The 24,222-nt window shown below is 48.6% G+C and overlaps 1 protein-coding gene across 1 annotated transcript in view; it reads left to right on the forward strand.

Moving 5' to 3' along the window:
• Positions 1-24,222, forward strand: part of DNAI1 (dynein axonemal intermediate chain 1) — a 151,829-nt gene that overhangs the window by 116,870 nt on the left and 10,737 nt on the right. The window contains exon 19 of the mRNA XM_009647339.1: positions 5,749-5,934. Coding sequence (XP_009645634.1) covers positions 5,749-5,934 — 186 coding nt within the window. The remainder of the gene's footprint in view (positions 1-5,748; positions 5,935-24,222) is intronic.

Raw genomic sequence — 24,222 nt, forward strand, 5'->3', positions numbered from 1 at the left:
GGTGAAGGGTACGCCTGTCCAAGCCATGGACAGCCAGTTTCTCCAGGAGAATGCTGTGGGAAACAGTGTCAAAGGCTTTACTAAAGTCATGGGCTACAAAAGTCAAGTAGTTTGTTTTGCCAGCAGAGAGGTTGGTTGCTTTTGAGTGGTGCTCTTTGGAGGGTCCAGCTCTTTCCCAGATCCCCTGGCATCTCCTTCCCTGGGCTTTCCAGGCTACTGTGCTGCAGAACCGCAGAATCACAGAATCACAGGGTCGCAAGGGTTGGAAGGGTACTCGGGAGATAATCTAGTCCAACCCCCCTGCTAAAGCAGGTTCTCCTAGAGCATGTTACACAGGACTTCGTCCAGGCGGGCTTTGCAACTCTTTGGGCCTGGCCATCCAGCCAGTTTTTCACCTGGTGAAGGGTACGCCTGTCCAAGCCATGGACAGCCAGTTTCTCCAGGAGAATGCTGTGGGAAACAGTGTCAAAGGCTTTACTAAAGTCATGGGCTACAAAAGTCAAGTAGTTTGTTTTGCCAGCAGAGAGGTTGGTTGCTTTTGAGTGGTGCTCTTTGGAGGGTCCAGCTCTTTCCCAGATCCCCTGGCATCTCCTTCCCTGGGCTTTCCAGGCTACTGTGCTGCAGAACAGCAGAGTGTAATGACTGAGGGGTCCCAGTCACCTTGGGGCTGCTGAGCAGATGAGAGCCTGGGGTCTTTCAGGCTGTAAGTGCAGTTTGCAGAGTGCACAGGGAGAAATGAGATGTTAAAAACTTTGAACGTGTTTTGATGCTGGATCTATGGTAATCGCCTTGGACATGCACTGTGCCATGCTTACAGGGCAGCCGTGTGGAGCCTCAGTGGGGAACCACTGGATTTTGGGAGGTGGAATAAATTTGCATGATTCACAGGCAGAGGAGCTGTTGGTTTGGATGCAACTGAGCTGGATTTCTTCTCTGACTCTTTGAGAGTCAGGCATCAAAGCAACTCATTTATGTCAAACATTTTCTGCAACTGTAACACAGCAGAGCTAGATCCATTATTGCCTGTACGTCAAGCATGGAAGCTCTGTTGTTACCCTAATGGTAACTTAAAAACTGAATAAAAAGTATCAGACAGAGACTGTAGGATTCACCTGACCCCATCTCAGAGATAACTAGGCATCTGCTTAAATTCAATGCTCCTTTTCAGGGGCAACTGACTTACCAGAGTTACTGGCCTTCCATCAAGGAGAAGTTTGCTTTGAGCACCTGCCTAGCATATCTACCATCAGACTGTCCAGCACTTTGGTGTTCTGAGCTTAAATTTCTTTTGGTGGTTGTTGATGCCAGCTCATAAATCCTAATGCTGCAAGGATCTGCTTAGCTTAACAGCTTGGGCTTCATTTGGAGCGTGGTATGTGTCTTCCTGTACTTCCTTGGGGTGGACACGCAGGTTTACAGGGACCATAAATAAAATAGCTGTTGGAGTCATTGGTTACTGCCCCATGCTTTATTCTCCCTGGGGATCTGCACCTCAGCTGGGGAAAGCAGAAGAGACTTCTTGCACTTCCCTATTTCAGACATTTTCAGATCTCTTTTACCTCTCTCTCTCTGTGCTTCTCCCCTTTCTTGTTCTTGGAGTCTGATTTATGTCCCTCTAAGAAAGTGGCCATGTGTTGTTCCTAAGGATTCCATAACAAAAGAACCAAAATGTCCTTTCCCTTATCTGAATGCTTATTGTCAGAAAGAATGAAGGTGTCTGTCATGGTCTGCAAGCAGCAGAGCTGCAGATCCTGCAGGTCTCTGATTTGCTTCTACAAGGTCTGGACAAGGTGTCTGATAAAAGCGAGTTTATTGTCAGGAGGCTCCAGATCCCTCTCTGGGGACACACACCGCAGTGGAAACACTTTGAGGGCTGAAAATCAGAGGTTTTCTAAACCGCTCCTGGATGAGCATGGGTGAGTAAGTGTCGTGGCCCCAGGCCTCAGCACCTTCAGGGAGGGAAGTGCTGGGGTCAGCCTAGGCAGCGTGCAGAGAAGTGGCTTGCAGAGCTGGCAGGAAAGAGGGGGCTCTTCAAAGTGGACCTTCACTGGTTTGTAAGCTCTGACAAGGATACTGCTTTGACATTCTTCTTGTCCCTGAACAGTTCTCAGTACCATCAGAACTCAAGCTGGTGACCCAGCACAGGGCACCGCACTGCCGGGTCACTATCTGCTGTCTTCCCATCAAAGTTACACTTTCTGCTTTAGACCCTGAGTGAGTTACAGCATTTCCCACGGATTCGTTGAACTGTAAAGTGTCATGTTCTAACAAGCATCACTGCCTTGCGGTGTTGCTGGAGATAACAGTCCGGGTGATGCTGTGGTACTGAGGCATCGGGGGCCAGAAGGGTGAAAGCAGCTTGCTCCGTGAGCTGTAGGAGTCCAGGACAACAAGGCATGTTGTGTGTCAGTGAGTATGTAAATATACTTGTCTGCCACATGTGGAAAGCCCTACAAATGTCAGCCCTCTTCAAAAATGCCCATTTGCACCAGCTGCCTGACAGTGTCTCGGTGGCAGCTCTCATCTGGGTGCTGCTGGATGAGTGCCTACCCTGAGAAGAAGGGTGCTGTATGGGGGCATCCACAGAGACAGGTTGGATGTGGCTCTGGCTCTGGTCATCCTGGCTCCCCATAAGCCTGATACTCAAGTCATGTGTGGGGTTGGGTAGCAGTTTTGTGGGTCATGGTTGCACATATCTGGGTCATATACTCAGAGAGGGTTCATCTTGCAAGATCTGAGAGGCTTCACATGTAAGCAGTGATCTATAGTCTGGAGGGACAGGGGCTGCCAGGGCGGTGGGATGGAGAGAAGCTGTGTGCTGTTGGTGAGTCTCTGGGGTGGGAAATCCATCTGGATCCTCCCCCATAATGCTTAATCCCAGGACCTGAGCCAGGAGGGCAGCTCATGGGACTAGGAACCTCAAGGGAGAGCTGCAGGTTTTCAGTCTCCCATTCTCCGGGCAGAAAGCCCTGCCCCAAGCCCCAGGCAGATCTACAGACGGTGCTGATCACATGCATCTCTGCTGCTTTACAGCACTGTTAAGCTGCCTCAGGTGTTGTGGGAAGGCCTGTGCCCCCTTTAAGTTATTCCCAAAACACCAATAATAGCATTGGTCAGACCCCATTTCCCTCTCCTGAGAGTGCCTGTAGGCCTCTAAATCAAAGCCTCTGAAGTCCTTCCTAGTGCCTGTGGCCCACCCCTCCATCTGGAGTGTCTGACAGCTGATATGAGGCTGATGTTTCCAGCTGAAGAACTGAAATAGTTTGTTCTTTTCCATGATTCCCTTGGCAAAGGAAAACAAGCCCATTTGTTTAGAAGCTCATAAAAGAGGAGCTTTATCATAGGAACATTCATAAACTTGTTTGCTTTTGACCTTCTCCTCGTCGCTGATGGTTTCGAGTTCTTGTCCTAGGCATTGTGCTTGTCTGGGCTGTCAGTGGCATTTTTGAAAAACGGCCTTACCCAGAGTAATTTGCATTGCTCAGCACTCCAGCACTGAGCCTTCAGACGTGCCCTCTTTCTCCACTGGAGTGCTGGGTAGGGTGTGCAGGAGTGATACACTGACAGCCTGATAGAACAGCAGTGCAGACCTGGCTGCCAGAAGGAAACCTGGCCACTAATTTTGTGTTGCTTTTTTTTCTAGGTTAAGTGATGCTACTCAAGCAGCGGGCATTTCCCAGGCTCTTAGGTTACTATGCATTGAACTTGCGCCATTGGAAGGGAGGGTGGTGAATCAAGCCCTTAAATTAGTAAAAATATATTCTGTGAAGGCATGCAATTAAACCTTCAGTGAGTATGGGTCATGGGGGGCTGATATGCTTGAAAGAGAGCTTGTTCCTTTTCAGAGATAGTAAGGCAGCAGGCGTAAAGTACAAGCCAGTACAGCCAACTTTATTTATGCCTGGAGCTAGGAAATTGGGATTACCTTGGCTGGACTGTGGGATCTCAAGTGTCAGGTCTAGATTCAGAATTTAATGCTGGCATCTGATATTTTGAGCAGATAAACATGAAATCTTTTTTTCCACCTATGCTTCTGCTGACTGGGGAAGGACTATCCAAACTGCAGATCTATATCTGTCATTGAAGATTTGGATTCCCTTCTTGAATTACAGACTGTCATGGATTTTTTCAAAATATGTCTGAGATCCCCGTGCACTTCCCAAGCTCTTCCCCATCTGGAAAAGTCTTATTTTGCTTCAGTGTGGCAGGAGTCTTCCTCATCTTGTTTTCTGCTTCTGTAAAATCTTTGCACGGTTCTCCTCCCAGACCAAGGACATCATAAATTGCTAGATGCCAAGTCCTACAAAGACACAGCAGCACATGAGATTGCCTGGGACGTGCTTGCAGATTGCCCAGCTCTTTGCTATACATGGACTCAGATAAAATTGACCAACTCATTGGTGTGTGGTGGGAAAGTACATGTACTGACTTGATACAAAACCTTCCACACTCTTTGGAATAAGCTTTTTTAATAGGGTAACACTGACAGGTTTCAGATAATTCCTAGATTCAAATTGTGAGCATGGCATAATGTTGAAATAGTATGTTTCATATGTCTCCAAAGTGCTAGCAAACAAGACACAGCTGGCAGGAGATGTACAAGTAGTGCAGTCCTAATTTCCCCTATATTCCCACTGTGCTTGTTAGCATAAAATATTCCCTTCCTCAGTTTTTCTAAGACAGAAAAGGGGACAGAAACATAAGGCTGAAAGTCTCTGTGGTAGATTCAAGGTGGGAGTCCAGTGTGCTGGAGGTTGCTCGCTTCAGCACTGGAGAAGAGAAGGACGTCATGTTTTATTAGCCTTTGCAGTCTGTAGCAATGACGGGAGCTAATTGCATTATTGGGAGGTAATGTTAAGTTAACACATTCTCTTGAGTAACTACCACTGTTCCCTCTGGAGTCACGGTGAAACGTGCATATTGTCGTGCAGTTGGTGAGGTGGCAGGTCTGTGTCACTGCTGTATCAGTGCCATAGGTCTGAGGTCCCTGCCAGTGGGAATCCCACTTGAGCAGGACCTCAGGTCTGTCTCACTCCATCCTCACCTTTCTCGTTTGGCCAATCTTTACCTGGCATTTCTCTCAATGCTGTGGGAGAAGGACGTGCGTGCAGGCACAGCATCTGAAGCAGCTGGACTGGAGTGGGCTGCCAGCACCGAGCTGTCCTGTGCTGTGCATTTGCCTGTGCTTCCCTTGTTTTACCCCAGGGTACACCCATACTGACCGTGTTCTCATCACTTCCTGATTAATTACTGGTTTGAGTCTCTAATGTTATTATTAGGCTGGAAATGTTGGAAAGCTCTGCAATAAAGGGTAATAAGTATTTCTGACAGCATTCCCCACTTTGTGCATCAATCTGTGTTAGACTCTGATTTAACACCTGGTTGTCTCATTACTTGCAGTGCTGAAAAGGGAGATTGAGACCTGTGGGGTTAGCAATGCTGGCTCTGAGCCTTCTGCAGTCGGAATCAGCTGGAGCCTGATTGGAAAGAGCTTGCACCCTCAGCAGGGAACTGGTTCTCACTCCATGAGTGCCTGCAGGAGGGGGACAGTCCCTCAAAAGCAGCAGACAGCTTCTGCACACTGGTTACTTAAAAGATGACAAAGGCCCTGACTGCGGATGGTAATTGTGTGCTGAGGCTGCCTTTCCATGGGACCTTTTCTCTCTGATTTCTCCAGCCATCGTTCTGTCACTGAGGGATGTTCTTGCCTGATTAATCCCTTTTGTGTTCGTTCCTTTTTTTCCCCAGGCCCATGTGTTTGATCTGAACATTAATAAGTATGAAGCTCTCTGCACCCAGCTAGTGGTGGCCAAGAAGAAAAATAAAATAACCCATATCCAATTTAACCCTGTCTACCCTGTTGTCATCATTGGAGATGAACGAGGCCACGTTACCTCCTTGAAGCTCTCTCCCAATCTGCGCAGGATGCCCAAGGTAAGGACAACCCGCATTCCCCTAATGAAGGTACCAAACCACAGCAGGTCTCTTCATGCCTTATCACTGTCCCCTCTCATTCTGTGCAATGATGTTGGCAAAGCTGCTCTCTCTAGCAAGGTGCTTAAGATTACCCCAAGCCTTTTGGGTAGGATGTCTGGCATGTTAGATCCCTGCCTCTGTTTCTATATGAGTAAGAAGGCTCAGTTCACTCCCGGGTCAGAGCTGGGAGTGGTGGGAAGGGGGTTTGGTGTCTGTGGGCACGCTCTCACCATGGTCCAGACAAGCCCAGAAGCTCTGCTAAGGTTAATTTTTTTCCCAAAGCTCTCATCTGTTCTGAGCTTTGGGGTTTATTTGCAGAAGTCCTTGAAACCAGGTAAAGGAGGTCCCACCTCCTTTCCAGATCCTCCCACAGAGCCCATGCTGCCTGTCTTCTTGCACTCCTGGTTGCACTCCTGGATCATGAGTGCCTGCCCCCTAACCACCATGTCATCTTTCCTGCAAATGAGCAAGTACTATCTCTAATTTGTGAGGAGACTTGGAATCCTTCTCTCAAGTGACAGCAAGGAGATGCATGTGCCTCTGTGAGTTGGTGAAGCCCCTTTTCCCAACCAGCCACAAGGGCCAGTAAGGAAGGATGATGGCCTCTCCCACATGGATCTTTCACTAGACTTTCATTCTGGGCTTCATTCAGCCATGAGCTACATGGCTATAAATGCACTGTCCTTCTGAGCCTGTGTAATTTTCATATCCAGTTGTTTCTTGTTTAGTGGAGCTTTTTCAGTTTCAGGCTTTTTAGAACTGACCCAAGAATGCAATCTCTGAAGATGATATTCTTTTATTTATATACCCCCAAAGGTTTTATATACTCTACTAACCCACCATGTTAGGCAGGGTCTCTGGCCAAGAACTAATCACGCTGGTGTCAATCCAGAGTCTTCTGAGTGATTTTTAAAAAGTTCCTTCGGCTGGATGCTACTGGAAATATGAATCTTCCCTGTGCTGAGAAGGCATAGAAAATGCAGTCTGTTTAGGGCTGGGTGCAGGAACTGTTTCACATGCTTCATGCTTTCCTATTTCCATCAAAACCACAGTCCAAGACCATTCAAGCTTCCAGGGCTGTTTCCTCATTGCCTTATGAGTCCTTCTTGGGTGTGGGCAAGCACCATGTCTGCCATGGACCTTGGCTGCACAAAGGTTCCACAGTGGAGATGGGTCACACACACATAAATGTGGCTGCTCTCCTCCGCACCCCAGCTGTGCGGTGAGCAGCACCCAGCAATACCACACTGTGGGGCAGAATGAATTCAAATGTCTTCTCCCACTCCTGGTGGCCAGCAGCAGCCCTCTCTGCAGGTACGAATGTCGTCAGCTTCCTTTGCCAACTTTCTTCAGAGGCAAATTGCATGTTGTTGACAAAGCAGTTTAAACTGTGAGTTCAGGAGTTCCTCAATCACTTATTGCTGACCTTAAACCAATAGGTACCATATCCCAGGCAACATATAAATGGGGTGGAAATGGACTCTGCTGCTCTGATGTTATTAAGCTATCTGTCTTCCGCTTGCTTGGTTAGGTTTGAAGGGGCACTGAACACTGAACTAAATGTTTCCTGCACATGCAGAGAAGAAGAAGGGATGTTCAGGCATGGCTGGTGATGCGTGCATGTCCCCTGGCTACAGCCAGCTCTTCTCTGAAGGAGACAAGAATTGAAAATAGATGACATCCAGTGTGGTTGGAAATTGGCAGATTTGGCCCAGCCATCTCAGCGGCCTTTCTGTGCTGCAAGTGGACAAGTGAGCTGGGTCGCTGACCCCATCTTTCATGGCTGATGTGACATCTGCTATGCCAAGTGCTGCTGTCTGGGACCCTGCGGTGGGGAAGTTTAGCTGCTGCAAGAGGGTGTTTTAAGAGAGAGAAGTCAAGCCCTGGCAGAAGAGGCAGTGACCTATCCTCCTGTCCACCTCCTTGCTGTTCCAGCACCAGCCTTTGTGTCCTTAACTAACAGCAAGCCTCTGGACATGTTTGGAAGAGTGTCATCTCACTGTGGGGAGTCGGATGTACTTCCAGATTATTGATCCTGGCTCGTCTGAAGATCAAGTCAGTGTGCTCTTTGAACCTTTATCCTGTGCAGCCACCATTCCTCTGTAAAATGACTTCACTTCTCCCTCTTTTCTGGGAGTCCCCAGAGCCAAGTTAACACTCACAGAATACCCATCGGTTTTATAAATGGAGAGGGTCCAAAACTGTGCAGAGGAGTCCTGGCATATCAGCTCTGTCCTTGCAGACAGAGAAACCCGCCTGTGCCTGGCCCAGTACCTGGGTACCCCAGTCTGGCTTCTCTGGCACTTGAAGCCTGCAGAGCCCAGTGGGGAAAGCTGCCTGAAACCGAGGAGGGGAAGCCGTGGCCAGTGCTTCTGGAGGTGCTGGCCTTTGCACCAACCCCAAGTATCTGAGAGCTCTGCCTAGTCTTGTTTCCATCAACTCCTTTGGGGATGGGAAGGTGGCTTTTGCTGAGGTATGGCAGAACTTGGTGTGCCAGTGTGGGGCTTATCCAGGTCCCATAGCCCCTTTGTTTCACACTGGTGTCGCAAGGTTTTCCCTGTGAAGCTTCTCCACCAGCTTCCCACACAGCTGGGACAGCTGCTTTTGACAGGTATGACTAGCAGACTAATCACCCTTTTTTGGAGCTCTTAATAGCCACATGTCATTCCAAACCCTCTTTCTTCCCCTAAAAATATACACAGTGCTGCCTGCTCCGTGTTCTGCGGATTTCTTGGCTGTCGCCGGGCTCCCAAGATAGGGCTCACCAAGAGAGTCTGAGCTGACTTCATCCCAGTGGGATTTCAGCCGATCTGAATTTATTTTGGATTGCCTGTTAGTTAAAGCTGTTGTGGTGGGTAAGTGGAAATAAGGAGGGTAAGGACTCCTGGGTTCTCACAGGCCTTGGTTCATTCCTCTCTTCATGTCCTTGAGCAAGGAGGGGAAGGTTCAAGAGCTCTTCAAATAATTTGCAGGTTTGGTCTACAGCTTAATTAATTCATGTTTGTAAAACACTTTGGGATCTTTATGAAGTGTTGCTTAATACTCTGGGTTTTGCTGTCAGCAGTGTTAGTGCAGCCTCATTTATGAATACTTAGCAGAATAAATATGCCAAGGGCGGGGGGGACTCCTCAAAAGCACTCAGGTGATGTTTTCAGAAGTGACTTTCACCAAAACATGCAGTAAAACCTTAAAAAAAAATGCCTAAGACTCCCTGTGAGTTTTGGCCTCCTAAATCATTTAGACATGTGGCAAAAGCTACATTTGTTGTTGAGAGGAAGCTGGGGTCAGAGGCTCTGCCACCTATCAGGCACTTGTGCCAAGGGCACACCTGTGTGCACAGAGAGTACAGAGCTCCCTGTGCTCGTGCCCAGCACAGCGGGTATCCTTGTGCCTTTGCCCTGGTGATTTGGGTCCTGGAGCCCTCCCTAGCCCCACAGCCTGAAGTCTCTGGGGCGCGACAGAGATACCCCCTGCCCAAGGCAGTGAGCTATATTGATTTCCATGAGGTGTGATCTAGCAGAGGTTTTCTGTGCCTATTGCTGTTGTCTCTAGATTGTGTGACTCCTCTGGGAGTCCTTAGAGTCTTCTGGGAACACATTACCCAACTGCTAAGCATCAGCTCCAAGAGCCTGGGGACTGTGGAGGTTGGGGGGGCAAAGACAGCTGAACCCAAACCCTGTGGGAAGAGCAACCATGAGGAAGAAAGCAAAGCTTGCTGAAGGTGGATTTGCAATTAAACTACCACCAGCATGGGCCTGCATTGGCCACGCCAAACACCCACCTCCCTAAGTACCCAACCCTACTTGGGCAGACAACTCATGCCAACAGATATTGTCCTGAGCAAGGAGACCTGGTGAAACTAGTTTGGGTCCCTCTGCTCAGAGCTCAGAGGTGGGGCAGAAAAGCTTGCATTATTTTAAGATGCAGCAGTAGGAACAAGTGGCTCTCTGCTGTCGTCCGAGCCACTTTTGGACTCCAAGCGCTCTTTAAATATTGCAGCAGTTGTCAGGCAGGAATTGTTTAACTAATAAAGTATCATTCCTAATTTGTAACGACCTTGGTGGTTGAGTTCACCCAAGGGAAGCGTTGCTGTACAAAGAATCAGTTTGGGGCAGAGCTGTTTAATTAGTAAGCCTTCCGGGTTTCATTCAAGGGTTAGAAGAAATTAAAGCATTTTGTCATCACAGTCAGAAGAATGTAGCTACTCATGGGCTTTGGTTTGTTTTTTAAAAACTGCTAAAATAGCCTGGCAAAACCCCTGTCAAAGCCAAATGTAAGCAGGAGATGGTAAAAAAAGTGTGAAGGGTTTTTAGAGGTGTTGGGAGACCACAGTAGAGTGGGAGAAGAAAAGAAAACAGGTCAAAGAAAGGTTACAATACAGCATTTGCTGAGGCTAAAGCAAATTTCTTGGCCAGTACCCAGGCTGACAGCCAGGGAGGCAGCCAGCTTCTTGGCCTGATGCTTGTCTTGGATATTTATCTTGGATTATCTAGGATGGTTATCTCAGTCTCTGTTTCTGCTACTGGTTTCTTCACATGCAAGTCACTTCTTTCTCTGTCCCTTGGGGACAATTGAATTACTTTCCCACTGCATCTAGTTCTTTCTCAGTAAGGGACCCTGGTTTTGTCCCTGTACCTAGCCTTGATGGGATGCAGCTCAGGTCCAGAGCCAGTACTAAGCTAGGATGGTGTGAATGGACAGTGGGATGCTTGACCCTGAACCTCACTGCTTTGTAGCCTTGTATTGCTGTGACCTAGGGTGAGGGGAGAAACTTGAAGGAGTTAAGAACCAGGAGATTGGTTTTATTCTTAGTGTTTTCCTGTAGCTGTGGGAGGTGTTTCAGTAGCTGTGAGGGATGAACCAGCTAGCACGGGAAGATGAACCTGAACTCCCTCCTTCTGTCCCAGGAGGTACAGTCCATCTGCATGTGGGACCGTATTTACAGAAGGAAGGTATAGATTAGATACACTCTGCAAGGTCACATCAGTCCTGGACTGGTGAGTGGTTTAGCACTGAGGGAAGTACATCTTGCCCCCAAACTTCCTATTTCAACAGATCTCATGTGATACCATTCTGTCTGAGAAAAAAGCACTTCTCTCTCCTTTCCAAACTGCTTGAGTCTTGCTCTTCTGAGATGTAATTCCTCTTCCCTCTGTTTTCACGCAAATGCTCCTCTCTTGTTGAGATTCCCACAGTCGCTTCTGTGCTGTTTGAGCAATGGCTGATTTCCTTGTGTCTCTTCAGGGCTGGCTAATTGCACAGTGACCCAAAAGCACGGAGCACAAGCAGTGCTGGAGGAATTTGATGCCGAGCGCTGCTGTCCCTCGCCTACATCAGGCCTGCCTCCTCCAGATGCAGCTTGGCCCCTGATAAGGAGGCACACACAAATAAGCTTGGGTCTTATAAAAACTGACCTGCAGCTTGGTGGCTTTGCTTCCTCTGAGATTTTCAAATGCTTTTTGATTTCCTTTCAGTCCCTCCTCTGTTGTTTAGGCTAGTTGCAGATAGTGGCTCTTCGTACTGCTAGGGGTAGAGCTGATCACTGTGGGGTGGATCCAGGGACTCGTGAAACCCTGTTTCTGCCCATTCATAGCTTTCTGTGTTGCTTGTGTAGGCCATGTAAGGACATATACACCGGCATTGACTCCTTGGTATGGGAAGGAAACCCAGTGCTGGAGGCCTTCAGGAAGAGCAGATTAGAGACACACCTGTAGGGACAGGTTGCTCTGAGCCTGCCCGGGAGCAGGAAGGGCTGGAGGTGGTTGCTCCAACAGTCCCCGCTGTTGGTGTGTGCTGGCCCTAGCACGCACTGAGGCCAGCATCTTGTGTGCAGCTTTCCAGGGAGTGAGCAGCATCGCTTGCGACCTGCGGCCGTTTTGCTTTGCAGATCTGTGACTCATAATTGTAAATCAACATCTGCTGAAGGGAATGCTGACGTGCACTGACAAAAGCAGGGTCCCCTGCCCCTTCCGCCTGCTCCTTTCCCAACACGCTTTCCTGCCCTGCCACTGTGCTGAGAAACCCATTAGCAGGAAGACCTTCACAGCCCCACAGGATCCCTTCATCCTCCACTGTCCCACATCAGGATATCTCCCAATCTAGTGTAGCCGGAGATAAAATGAGGGGACTGTTTAGTCCAGGAAAGCTTTTTCTTGAGAAAGGAGACAGTCCATGTGCCAGCAGGCTCCAGTCCTTCTTGGGTGGAACTAAAGCCTTTGGATATTTATCTGGAGACCCTGGACATACCCACTGTGCACAGGAGAGTAGCTTTATGGCACTAATCCATATGTCCAAGAGTGTCACATCACAGGTACAAGTTCTGGATCCTGGACAGAGATGTGGCATACTTAGACACTAGCAGTGTTTGGAGAGCTGACCCAAACAAGCCAGCAGTAGATCTAAAGAACTTGAATCTTCCCTCATTAAATCAGTTTTCTTTGGGTTTAGAGAAATAACTTTTGGGTTGCATCAGACTATGTAAAGGGAGAAGAGAGCTCTGTGTGAGCTGAAACGCACACAGAGTGAGTTTCAAACTCACAGTTTCAAACTGCGGGACTGCTGAGCCCCAAGGCCAAAGAGCTGGGGGTTTTCTTCTTTTCAATGTTCCTGGCCACGTGTCTTCAACCTTATTTTTGTTGTGTAATGTCACTCTCTGTGACTGCTCTGTTTGGCAGTTGGTGGAGAGACATCAGTGTATTTACAAGTTATTTTAAGCTGAAGTCAATTCTCAGTGGTCAGGATGATGTTTAGTACATTAAATGAAAACACTGGCAACTGGAGCAAGAAAAAGTCCCATTTTCAGAAAATTCAATAGTACTTATAAATTATTTCTAAAGTGCAAGTCTCATCCTGTGAGGTGCCGTGTTCTGTCAGGAGGACACTGATGAAGCTAGGAGGACTGGCTTTGACTTGCTAGTTTCCTCTTTGAAGATGGGGGTTGGACTAGATGACCTCTAGGGGTCCCTTCCAACCCAAAACATTCTAGGATTCTATGATCTATGTAATAAAAAGGGTTGCCCATGTTTGAAAGTGATGCAAGACCGCTCCATTTTGCAATACTAGGCGTACGGGGAAAAATGCTAGGGGGATTTGGTTTTGTGGCCAGTAGTGGTCAAGTCACTGAGCTAAATGCCCCTCTCTAGACATGTCTGGTATGTGTCCATTAGATTTGCTGTCCTCTGGGTATTGAAGAGCAACTGAAATCTGAATTTGGCCAAGCAAAATGGTTCTTACTGCAGCCTTATTTTACTCCTTCCCTTGTATTTCTCCACGCCAGCATGGCTATGTTGCTACAAGAATTGGGTTTTTTTCTGCAGCCTTTGCATCCTCTTCCTTGTGAACAGGTTGTGTCTGTATTTTGGTGCCCAGCAGCCCAGAGCCCCCCAGGCCCCAGCAGCCCAGGCTGCTCATCTGCAGCCCGATGAGCCTATTGCTGCCTGTCCTGGAAAATGCCTAATGCATGAGAAGGAGCCCTGTTTCACATCTTCAAATGACTTGCATTCTGGTTAGATCAGCAATTGCCTGAATATGCTTGTATAGCTCCCCTTTGAGCCAGAGCCTCTGCTTTCTCCAGCACCTTGGCAGAAAGCCTTGGCAGCAGAGGAATAGGCACGGTGTAGTGTTATGGCAAGAGAGGCACTGCCCAGCCTCGAGGGCCACTTGGCTTGCCTTTTCTCGCTGTTTCTTTCTTTAGCTGTCCTCTCTGAATTCATTTCTGTGCACATGACTTAAATCGCCTCAAGAAAATTGGGGGATCCTGAGAAATCACCAGTTCTTTGCCTGAATAGCAGCCCTGGTACAAAGGCAGAGGGTCCCCTCTGGGGGAACAGGCTGTTTTCAAAGTGTGCCCTTGGCAAGAGCCAGCGAGGGAGAATTTTCTGGAGACTCTCATTCTCCTGGCAATGGCTGGGTGTGAGAGCAGGTCTGCCTGCCAGCAGCCTCTCCTGCAGAGGCTATTCAGGGCTCAGCCCCCTGCCATAACTGATTACGGCTGCCTGCTGATGGAGGCAACGTGGATGCTTATCCTCCAGGTCATCTGAGGGTGAGCTGCTTTTTTGCCAGAGAGCCCTGAGCAGCTCTCGGGAGTGCAGCTACTCCTGAGCACTGGCTCTGCCACAAGAGTGTGGAGAAGGAAAGCTTGTTAGCTCAGCCCCTGAGCCACAAGGTACATTTGGAAGGCAAGGCAACAGCTCGTCATGAGGACGTGGTTCAAAGCAGTGGCTGGGGCCTGGGAGACCCAGCCCTGGTCCAGGACCTGGCCTCTTTATCTCCTTGGATGAGGTGCAGCTCCTTTCCACTTTGAAGTGGGATGAGGACACCCATCAACCTGGAAGCCACAGTGGCCAAGTGAGAGATGTCCATAGACACCATAGATCTGCTCCCCTACAACCTCTCTTCTCCACGCGTCTCTCTGAGTGCTTTTGGGACACATCCAATGTAGTCATACCTCAGGAGAGGAGCTGATGTTGGGGTGCGCTGATGGTCAACTCCATCCACCAGGGCCCAGCACCTCACAGGATCTCCTTCCTCCCTGCATTGTCCATCACAGGAGGACAGTTGGATGTCACAGGCTATCAAGCTCAAAATTTCAAGCTGGGGCAGCCTGGTCCCTGCAGAGCTGGTGAAAATTAAGAAGTGGAACAAGGTACCAAGAGATGCTTTCACACAACCAGCAGACACAGCAGTGATGTGCACGCTGTTACAGATCCAGCCCAGCAATCCCATCTTGGCCCCGTGCGGCCCCTCAGCTGTCCATCCTGGCAGATAGAGGGGCTAGAAGGAGAGGATGAGAGTACAGGCCCCAGTGTGGGGCAGACGGAAGAGGTGGGTGTAGTATGAGTGAAAAGATGAGGAGCTGGATCATGATGCAAGCAGGCATGAGCAGGCATCCCATGGGCATCCTGGCTAGCAAAGTACGTAAACCCTGGGATGTGGATGAGCCTGTTGGCTCTGTACCTTCATAGGAGTTGGTTTGGCCTCCGCTTGTGCTAGTCATACAGTTTAGGTAGAAAAATATAACTAGTTCTCTCCAACTCATGGCTGTGCAGCATCCCAGGCACCTGAGGACTCACTCAGCAGGGATGGCAAAAGGGACCACTGGCCTTCATTTGCAAGACCCATCCTAGGTCATGTTTTTGCATTGCCCCACTGAACCCAGGAGTGCCCCAGAGCTTGGAGAAGGAGGGTTTTTACTCTTCAAGTTCTTCAGCTTTTTCTTGCTTATGATATTACATACTTCACCCCTGGGCATCATCTGAGCACTCTGGGGCATTGTCCCTCATTGCAGAGCCCAGTGGCATTTGCTACAGTGACAAAGGCAGGAAATTTGGCACGACATGGAGTAGGAAGAGATGTGGCTATGTGGGCCAGAGGAACAGCTTGAGATTTGGCACATCCCTGTAATTCCTCCTGAGTCATTGCCAGAACCTGACACAGCCTTCCCCAAACAGCCGGCCTGGGTTGGAAAGGGCTGAGGCTGCCAGCAGAGACACAGGGGGCAGCTCCCTGCCTGGGAGATTGTATCTGTGCCACTGTAAAACCCATCCCAAATGCATCGCTGTAAAAAGCCTTCACTTGCAGACTTCACCTATATGTTTCCTGACACTGGGTGCACCGATCTACAGACCCCTGTGCCCCTGGATGCTCGGATCAAAACTATCGCGCTGCTTCCAGCCCTTGCGAAGCCTCTCCCTGACTCACGTTCATGCCACCTACCAGCCTCCTCTGAAACAAAAGAAAGGGAGACACCTGCGCCAGCAGGCAGGCCAAATAAATGGCCCTTGCTCAAATTAATTTGATGGGCTCAATGGGGAATTGTTTAAATGAGGGAAGGGAAGGAATCGCCGATGAATAAAATGTCTTGCTGCTCATGGTGATGGAGCTGACGCAAGAAGATTATTTTTATCCCATGGAGAAAAGGAAGAGAGGAGCCCTGCGAAGCAGAGAAGAGGGTCTGCCTTACAGTCCCGCTGGCTGTGGGAGAAGCAGCGACGGCTGCAATCAAAGCAGCTCCAATGTTCTCCTGGAGGGAGGCTGTTACGCTCCAATTCACTGACTGTTTCTGTGAGATGGGATGCCAAACGCCAACTGTGTGAGGCCGTCTTAGGGCAAACATCCCCTGCTCTCCCCTACTCCCATATCTCACCAGGGAGCTGCCTGTGATCCCACTGCTCCTGGTGCAGGGGGTGTCTGAGCTCCTTACCCGCTCCGGAGTCCTGGTCATTGCAGAGACCTGTCCTGCCTGGGCAGTGTTGTGTTTCCCATCGCCAGCCCATTGGGCTGAAATACCCTTCTCATTATCCCCCAGACCATGTCCTGTGAACTGCGCCCTTACTGCATGTTGTCCTGTGGGTGCAGCTCTCCCACTGCCCTCCCCAGCACAGAGGGACCCTTTCATGTGCCTGGCCATGGTGCTCCCATTTCTCTGAGGTGGGACAGCTGACTGTTTCACAGCAGAACAGGACACCCAGGTTCCATCCAGGTGATTATACCTCTAACCCCAGGGCTGATGGCAGAATGCTTCCTCCCCACAATCCTGTATTTGTGCAGGGAATTTTCCTGTTAAATCACATACAGGTTTTCCGGGTCTCCTGTATTTGTGCAGGGAATTGTCCCTGCTCACATGCAGTATCTTGCATTTTTTCCTGTTAAATCACATACAGGTTTTCCGGGTCACATCCAGCAAAGTAATTTCAAATTCCAGTCCTGCTTTCCTGAACACCTGCAGCCTTCCCACCTGTCCCAGTGTCCATGCACTAACAGAAATGCTGACCAGATCCTCTCCAGACCACGGAGCTGAGTGCGTTGCACACAACTTATCCCTCTGTGCTGACAGCTCTGGGTACAGCTATTCAGCCCGGTCTTACTAGCTTTTACCCACTTTATATAGATCTTTTGCCTCACTTGAGGATCAGAATATCAAGGTAGGCAATGGCAAAGTCTTCCTGAGGTCAAGATTAATGACTTCTGTGTCTTGCCTGTCCACAAGGTCTATTATCTTGTTGCAAAAAGAAATCAGATTAGTTCAGTGTGACTTCTTTGGCACAAATCCATGTTAGCTGTGATGCATCTCCTGGCAGGCACTTACGGGTTATTAGCTTGTTCCACTCGTCTTCCGAAAAGTGAGGTTAAACTGAATGGTCTGTGATTCTCTTTTTTTAGGATAGTTGCTGCGTTTACCTTTTTCAGCTTTCTCATCCCGATCATCTTCTGATATTCCCCAAGATAAATGCTTCAGATTAAGGCTGTTAGGTCAAGCCGATGTGAAGACAGCTGCCTTCCCAAGGTGCTAGGGCTGTTGTGGCCAGGATGGTTTAAAAAAACCATAAGCAAGACAAAGCCTGTGGGCACAGATAACACCCTTTATTAGGCAGACAAATATACCTGGGAAGAAAAGAGAAGTGCATGTGCCCTAAAGCTTGTCTTTTCTTCTCCAGATATGTATTAGTTGAGCTAATAAAAGGCATTGCGTTTCCCAGCCAGCCTGTGCTGTCTGGGCACACGCTAACCCATCCCTTGCTCAGCCAGAGCAGGCATCTCCCCACTTGGTTGCTGGTATAGGCTACAATATCCTGAAGACTGCGGACTGCAGGAAAGGTGCCTTCCCGGGAGCGCAGATGCAGCATGGATGTCACAGAATCAGAGAATGGCAAGGGTTGGAAGGGACCTCAGGAGATCATCTAGTCCAACCCCCCTGCTAAAGCAGGGTCACCCAGAGCAGGTTGCACTGGATATCATCCAGGCAGGCTTTGAATATCTCCAGAGAAGGAGACTCCACAATCCCCCTGGGCAGCTGTTCCAGTGCTCTGTCGTGCTCAAAGTAAAGCATTTTTTCCTCATATTCAACTGAAACCTCTTATGCTTCAGTTTGTGCCCATTGCCCCTTGTCCTGTCGCTGGGCACCACTGAGAAGTCTGGTTTAGCACTGCTCAGTCTCTGCTTTCTTACTTGTTTGCCTCCTCTGACTTTCAGATGATTATACTGACTTGCTGTCAAAAGACAGGCACCAAAACCAGAATGACCAGGAACTGCTTTTGCAAATGCAGGTTGGGGCTGGAGAATGCTCATCCTTCCCCAGGATTAGGCCTCCTACTTTGATCTGCACTGAAGGAACCTGCTAAGCCAGGAAAAGGAACTCAGGCTCTCATTTTATCTGGCCTGGGCAGCCAAAGGACATCCAGTGGGAGTACAGGAAATTAATAATTTAGTGTATTTCATGTCATTAAAAAAAAGCACACCAGGCTTTTCTGCACAGTTAGGGTTGGTAATAGAGCAGAGCAAAAAGCTGATGGACTGGGTTTCAATTACAATTGCTTGTGCAAGAAGAAAAGCTGTGCTATAAAAACACTGCAGCCCAAATGGCTCCTGCAGCCTGGAGGCTGGGAAACTCAGGCTGCAGAGGGAAAGGGAAGCCCAGCCTGAGAAACCTCTGCTCATCCACTGCCGCCAGGCCAAAGCCAGGGCTATGGAAGTGCCGTCTTGCTCAGCCCAGCCTGACAGGCTTCCCAGCCTAAAGCACCAGTGAAGGAGAGGGGTCTGAGTTCTGCTCCCACAATGGGGGGAGCCTGGGGTAGCTCAGGACTGAAGTGCAGTTCCTGAGGATGGAAATCCGGGGGTGGCCATAGTGGACAAAGACTTGTAGAAGGATCTGTCACCCCTTCTGCAGTGGCAGGGGAACTAGGCATGATTTTCAGAGGCTCGTGCTGTAGGCAAAGTCTTCTGCAATCAGTCAGCTCTTCATTTTGAATCAAGGTTAGTCTGAGCTTTAGCTCGGAAAAGCAGCAATAAAACAGGACACCACCATTGCCTACCTGCAAAGGAAGAAGGAGAGGGCTTGGCAGAGAAAGCTCCAGCCCTCGGTTCCCTTATCACTGAGATGGTCATAACAGTTGTGGTCATAGGCTGAGCAGGGTTTCCCAAGAGCACGGCAATGGGCTTCTCCCCTCCTCTCTTATCCCTGCCCCTTACCCATCTTGGAGTCTCCAGCAGGGGGTTGTTGGAGAAGGTACAGCTTGTATCCCCGTGCTTCACGGTGCTTCACAGCGACAGTTTTGCTTTCTGCAGGCTGCAGTGAAACCACTGACTATAGCTTGTCCCTGCTCCTCCCTGTGAGGGAGTAAGCCCCGAGTTAGTAAAAGGCTTGGGGCAGGCTGGGCTGAAAGGTGCTACAGCAGTGCCATGCGTTATGTGATGTGGTTGAGGGAATTAGAGGAAACTTAAACATTGCAACCAAGCTGTTTCCCCTGCCTCAGAAAGAATTGCTTGTCTGCCCCTGTGAGACCTCTTAAACACCACCACGCTCCCTGTGCACTTGCTACTCACTTTGTGGACTTTCAGCCTTGCTTGGCAAATGCTTTTTGACTCAGACCTGTGAAAAACATGTTCCAAGATATATAGCCTGAAAGAACGGTTCAACATGGACTTTCTCTTAAAAATAAACACCCTGTTTAAAAGAAAAAGCACTACACAAAACCTGCATGGGTTCAGCTAAAGGGAGCTGGGGCCAGCAGATCTTTAAATGTAACTGTAGGCAGGGCTCTCTGCCTGCTGGAGATGATTCTTGCAAGGGTTGGCAGGGTATTTTGTGACCCAGCTCCTGTTGATAGCACTCTCAGTGTCAGATGTGAGTGTTGTTGCCGAGTAAATAGCACTGGCAGCAAAAAGGTCTCAGGGGCCAACCCAGATGACTCGGTACCACTGTGTTGTTTTAGCAATGTCCATCAGCGCACAGCCAGAAGCAAGGTGGCACAGGGTGGATGTTAAATCTCATGCAAACCACCCTCACCACCTAGCTCTGGGGCTGCATCCTGGAACTGGAGATGCTGAAAGTGGCTTGAAGGTTGTAAAGAAAACCGTGAACTCCCAGTGTAAGACTGAAACACCAAGCCAAACATGGAGCCTGGCTGCCTCATTGGGGTAATTCAGACCAGGAGTGAAACCAGGGCCCTGTGTTTGGGAGTGGTATTAGTAAATCCATCACTGCAGTGAACACATCCAGGGTTGACACTTCAGTGGAGGTGACGGATTGATTGATTGCTTGATTAAAAAAAATGCAAACTAAGTCTGGAAAGAGCGAGAGGGTTAATCTAAGGTCTGGGAAACATAACTTTAAGGAGCTTTTTAGGGCCTCACAAATGAGTTAAGCCATAACTTGATCTCAGCCTAAAAGCACCTGCATGGGAAGGGATTTGCAACAGTGGAAAGCTCTTTAAATTAGCAGAAAGAGATATAATGGGATTTGGCAGCTGACCAATTCAAACAAGGTCTAGAGCACACATATTTAGTGTGTTACTAGCTTGTCTGCATCCCTCAAATTCCTTCAGGTCGAAACTCCTTGTCTTTTACTGAAAGGTGTGCTTTCTCTCCGAGAGTAGTCATTGGTGTGATGAGTTTACTAACTGAGGCTGTGTGAATCGTAATGATTCTTTCTGGACTTAAAATCTATTAACTCTACTTCTGCTTTTGATCTTCTTGAAATGATCAGGGATTGACAGGCAGCATTATAGAGGGAGATTCACAGTTTTCATAAAGAGGTAATCACAACTTGGAATAGGCCAGGTAGCTGTACATGAAGAGATTTACAGAATCCTGAACTCTTCAGTTCTCTTGATTTTGGCTTATTTACTAGCTCATGTGTTAAACAATCAAACTGTAAGCAATCGGAGACAACAGGGTGTTACAATAATGAGCGAGCATGGGTCGGCATTAAATCAATGTTATCCCTTTTCTGCCATTGAAATAAGACTAGTGGGAAAAGATATACTTGCTCCACTTGCCTGGGATCATGTAAGCTCCCCTCCTATGTCAGGTTGGAGCTTTCCCACTTGTCATCAAGCACGGGGAAACAGTTCTCACTTTGTGATCCCTGTGGTGCCAGCTCCCATGGACTCTTAGCCCAGCTTCCTCGTTGGTCCTCTAGCCATCTGCCTCAGGCTCACGCTCTCCATGGATTTTCTCCAGTGCTTCCTGCTTGTCATTTTTCACTGGGAGACCTTCTTCCTCTCTTCTAATACCAACATTCAAGCCAGTCTGTGCAGCTTCCTCGACCTTTGGAGGAGCTTGTCCCCGCTTAGAGTGTGCCAACCTTCCCCAGGGACTGGGAATTGCCTTGCTGAGGGCTGGATTGCTCTGCACCAGCCCCGACACAATGAGCAATGTACGGTTAAGAGAAACTTTGTGTAGAAATGTTGTCTGCAATAAGAGTACAACAACAGAGTAGGATAGAGCTGCAAAACTCATCCTTCAGTTTGCACTTGGTGGTGAAGAACATCCTGGGATCACAGAGCCATGGGCGTGTGTGCAGGCTGGAAGGGATGTTGGGAGGTCTTTAGTCCAACCTCCAGCTCAAAGCAAGGTCAGCCCTGAGATCAGACAAAGTTGCTCAGGGCTTAGGCTCATCTTGAAAACCTCCAAGGCTGAAGATCTCACAGTCTCTCGAGCCCTGTTCCAGTGGCTGACTGTCACTGTGGAGAAAAACTTTCTTATGTCTCGCTGAATCCTTCCCTGTTTCAGTTTATGACTGTTGTGCCTCATTCTCTTGATGCACACCCCTGTAATGAGCCTGTCTCTGTCTTCTTGATATCCTCCTCTTGGGTGCTGGCAGGCCCCTATTAGCTCACCCAAAACCATCTCTTCTTCAGGCTGAACCAGCCCAGCAGCCTTAGTGTCTCCTCAGTGCCATTCCTCCAGCCCTCAGCAATCTTGGTAGTCTCTGCTGGACTCAGTCTGGTTTGTCAACATCTCAGTTCAGCCTTTAAACTACCTTCTGCCTCCCTTCCTGTAGGTGAAACTGGAACCCTCCAATCCATGAGCTGAAAGGGAAGACTTCTTACAGTCTGTTTTTTATCACCAGGGGCAGAGAACAGAAGCATTGAGCTAGGACAGCCATAATACCCTTATCTTTTTTCTTTCCTTCCTAGAAAGCTCCTTTCCTTTTTTCCAGTGACTGAGGACACAGCACCACATAGCACTGGGGACAAGAGGTGAGAGGAGTTCACCCTCTTTGCTTCCTCCCGCCTCCCAATGCTTCTTTCAGTAACACTCACCTCATGTTTCTTAATTAGAACATTCTGGCTTGGAGCTACCTGCCTGTGTTGCAGCCTTCTCGAGAAAATCTGCTCAAGCTTTATCTATTGTGTGACAGGAAATATTGAACACTTCCTTCTAGGCTGACGGCTACTCTTAGGCCATAGCGTTACACAGGGTTTGAGTGTGCTTCTCACCCTCAGCCTCTGTAGCCATCCTTGGCTTTACGTGTCTTACCTGGAGGAACCTTCTCCTGTGGTTGTGTACTTGCCTTTCTTCAGACTTTTAATGCCAATCCACATGACAAGTGCATGGCTGAGCTAAGCCAGGAGATTGCAAAGGTTGCACCAGAAGTGGGAAGAGTAACAGGCTGAAAAATCACCCCAGAAGAGCAATTATCGGTGGGATAACTGTGATGATATCTCAGAACAGTCTGCAGATTTATTTTGGGGAGTTGGTTGATGTCCTCACCGGCATTTCAAATTTCCCATTCATTCCCTGCATTATCTAGCACAGAGTGTACTAATAAGGGTCTTGAGAGGGCCTGGTGTCATGGAGGGTCTTTGAAAGGCTTTGCATCAGATCTCCACATGACCTTGAAACATTGGAGAGATGGACTGAAATCAAGGAAGTGAATTCAGTGAAGACCTTCACAAAGTTCCAAAAATATTTGCCCGGGCCGGTCTCAGCTGTGCTTGATCCTGCTTTGGTGCAGAGCCTGGACTGTGTTACTGCAGTCCAAGGACTCAGAATTAAGTTAATGAGCCCAACCCAGTTGGTAATCCCATGCCTTCAACATGGTGTGATTTCAGTGGAGAGTGAGGTGAGAGTTTGGCTCATGTTGTGTTTGCCACAATAGCATCCAAGCCCCAGATGGTCACATAGGAAACATTGCATTTGTTTACGGTTAAATCAGGGTTTGCTGGAATAAATCAGCTGTTACAGGTTCTCTGCTGCTTTTGCTGGATTTCTGGCTCATTTACCGATGGTTGCTGGGGAAGTTAAATTATGAACAATAACCATTCACAATGATCCAGGCTTCCTGAGGATTTCACAGGCTAGGGAGAGGCTGGCACTATTTCCCCAGTTACCTTCTTCTCACCTTTGGAGCAACTGCAGCTCTCTCTTAGGGATTTTATGCATCTTTACAGTAAATAGTGTGTTAATGAAAGTATAATTACTGGGATTAAATTTGGATTTAATTTTCTGTGCCCAAGTGGCCCCTTTCTGTCTTTCTTTTGTTTCCTGCTTGGTTGCCAGCTGCGAAAACATCCCTTTTCAAGATTGTTCTTGATGCTGAGGCACTTACTCAGTGCCAGGGATGCAGCAGTGCAATGGGCTCATCCCCTGCTGGGCTGCGTTTCACCCAGCTCTCAAATGATGCTGAGCACTCCCTCACAGCGAGGAGGGGAGAGCATGATCAGCAAAGTGCGTGGAGAAACCACCATGTCTTGGCATTTGTGGTGTCTGCACCTCACAGCGCTTTACACACAGGATCCACATGGTTAACTGTTTTGCAAGAGAAGCAGTGGTGAGGCAACATTATTTCTACAAAGCAGTTGCTTCCACCAGTCCTCTAGGTCAGCTTAGGTATCTCCTCCATGCTGGTGGAGAAGAACAATTTTGGTTATCATCTTGAGGACTCTCAAAACATCACCACGTTCTTGCTCAGTCGTTGTTACTTTGTCCCAGACCTGCAGCCTAACAACACATCTAGGTTTCAGGGAGGTCCTAGCACCAGGAGGATCAGTGCATGGGCTCAGATCAGAATGGAAACAGGAGAGCCTGGGAAGAAGTAACCCCTCCTGAGATGACAATCTGACCATGATGGGGGAATCTGCAGCCAGAACTGGTATCCAGATGTGGGAAGGTCTTTGCCATCTCCACCAAGGAGATGCCTCCTCCAAGGGCCGTCCAGGGCAAATGCTGGCTGTTTGCCTGGCAGTGTTGCCCCAGCCATGCCCTTCTGTCCCAGCTCCAGCAGCACAAAGAGTTGGTGAGGATCAGGCCATGTTTACTGTTGTGTTGAGGCTTTCAGCCTCAGTAAGATGACAGACCTTGTACCACTGTTGTTCTCTTAATGTAGCAGATCTGTCCACTTAATGTTAGGCATGTGCATCAGCTTCAGTTAACCTCTGCTAGCAGGTTCCCTCTAGTCCTTAAATCTGCAATTAATTGTCAGATAGTTGCTTTTGCTAGCTTGGCCGCTGTCTTGCTGAAGCT

This window comes from Egretta garzetta, unplaced genomic scaffold (genome assembly GCF_000687185.1).
Source record: "Egretta garzetta isolate BGI_Z169 unplaced genomic scaffold, ASM68718v1 scaffold59, whole genome shotgun sequence".
Lineage (NCBI taxonomy): Eukaryota > Metazoa > Chordata > Aves > Pelecaniformes > Ardeidae > Egretta > Egretta garzetta.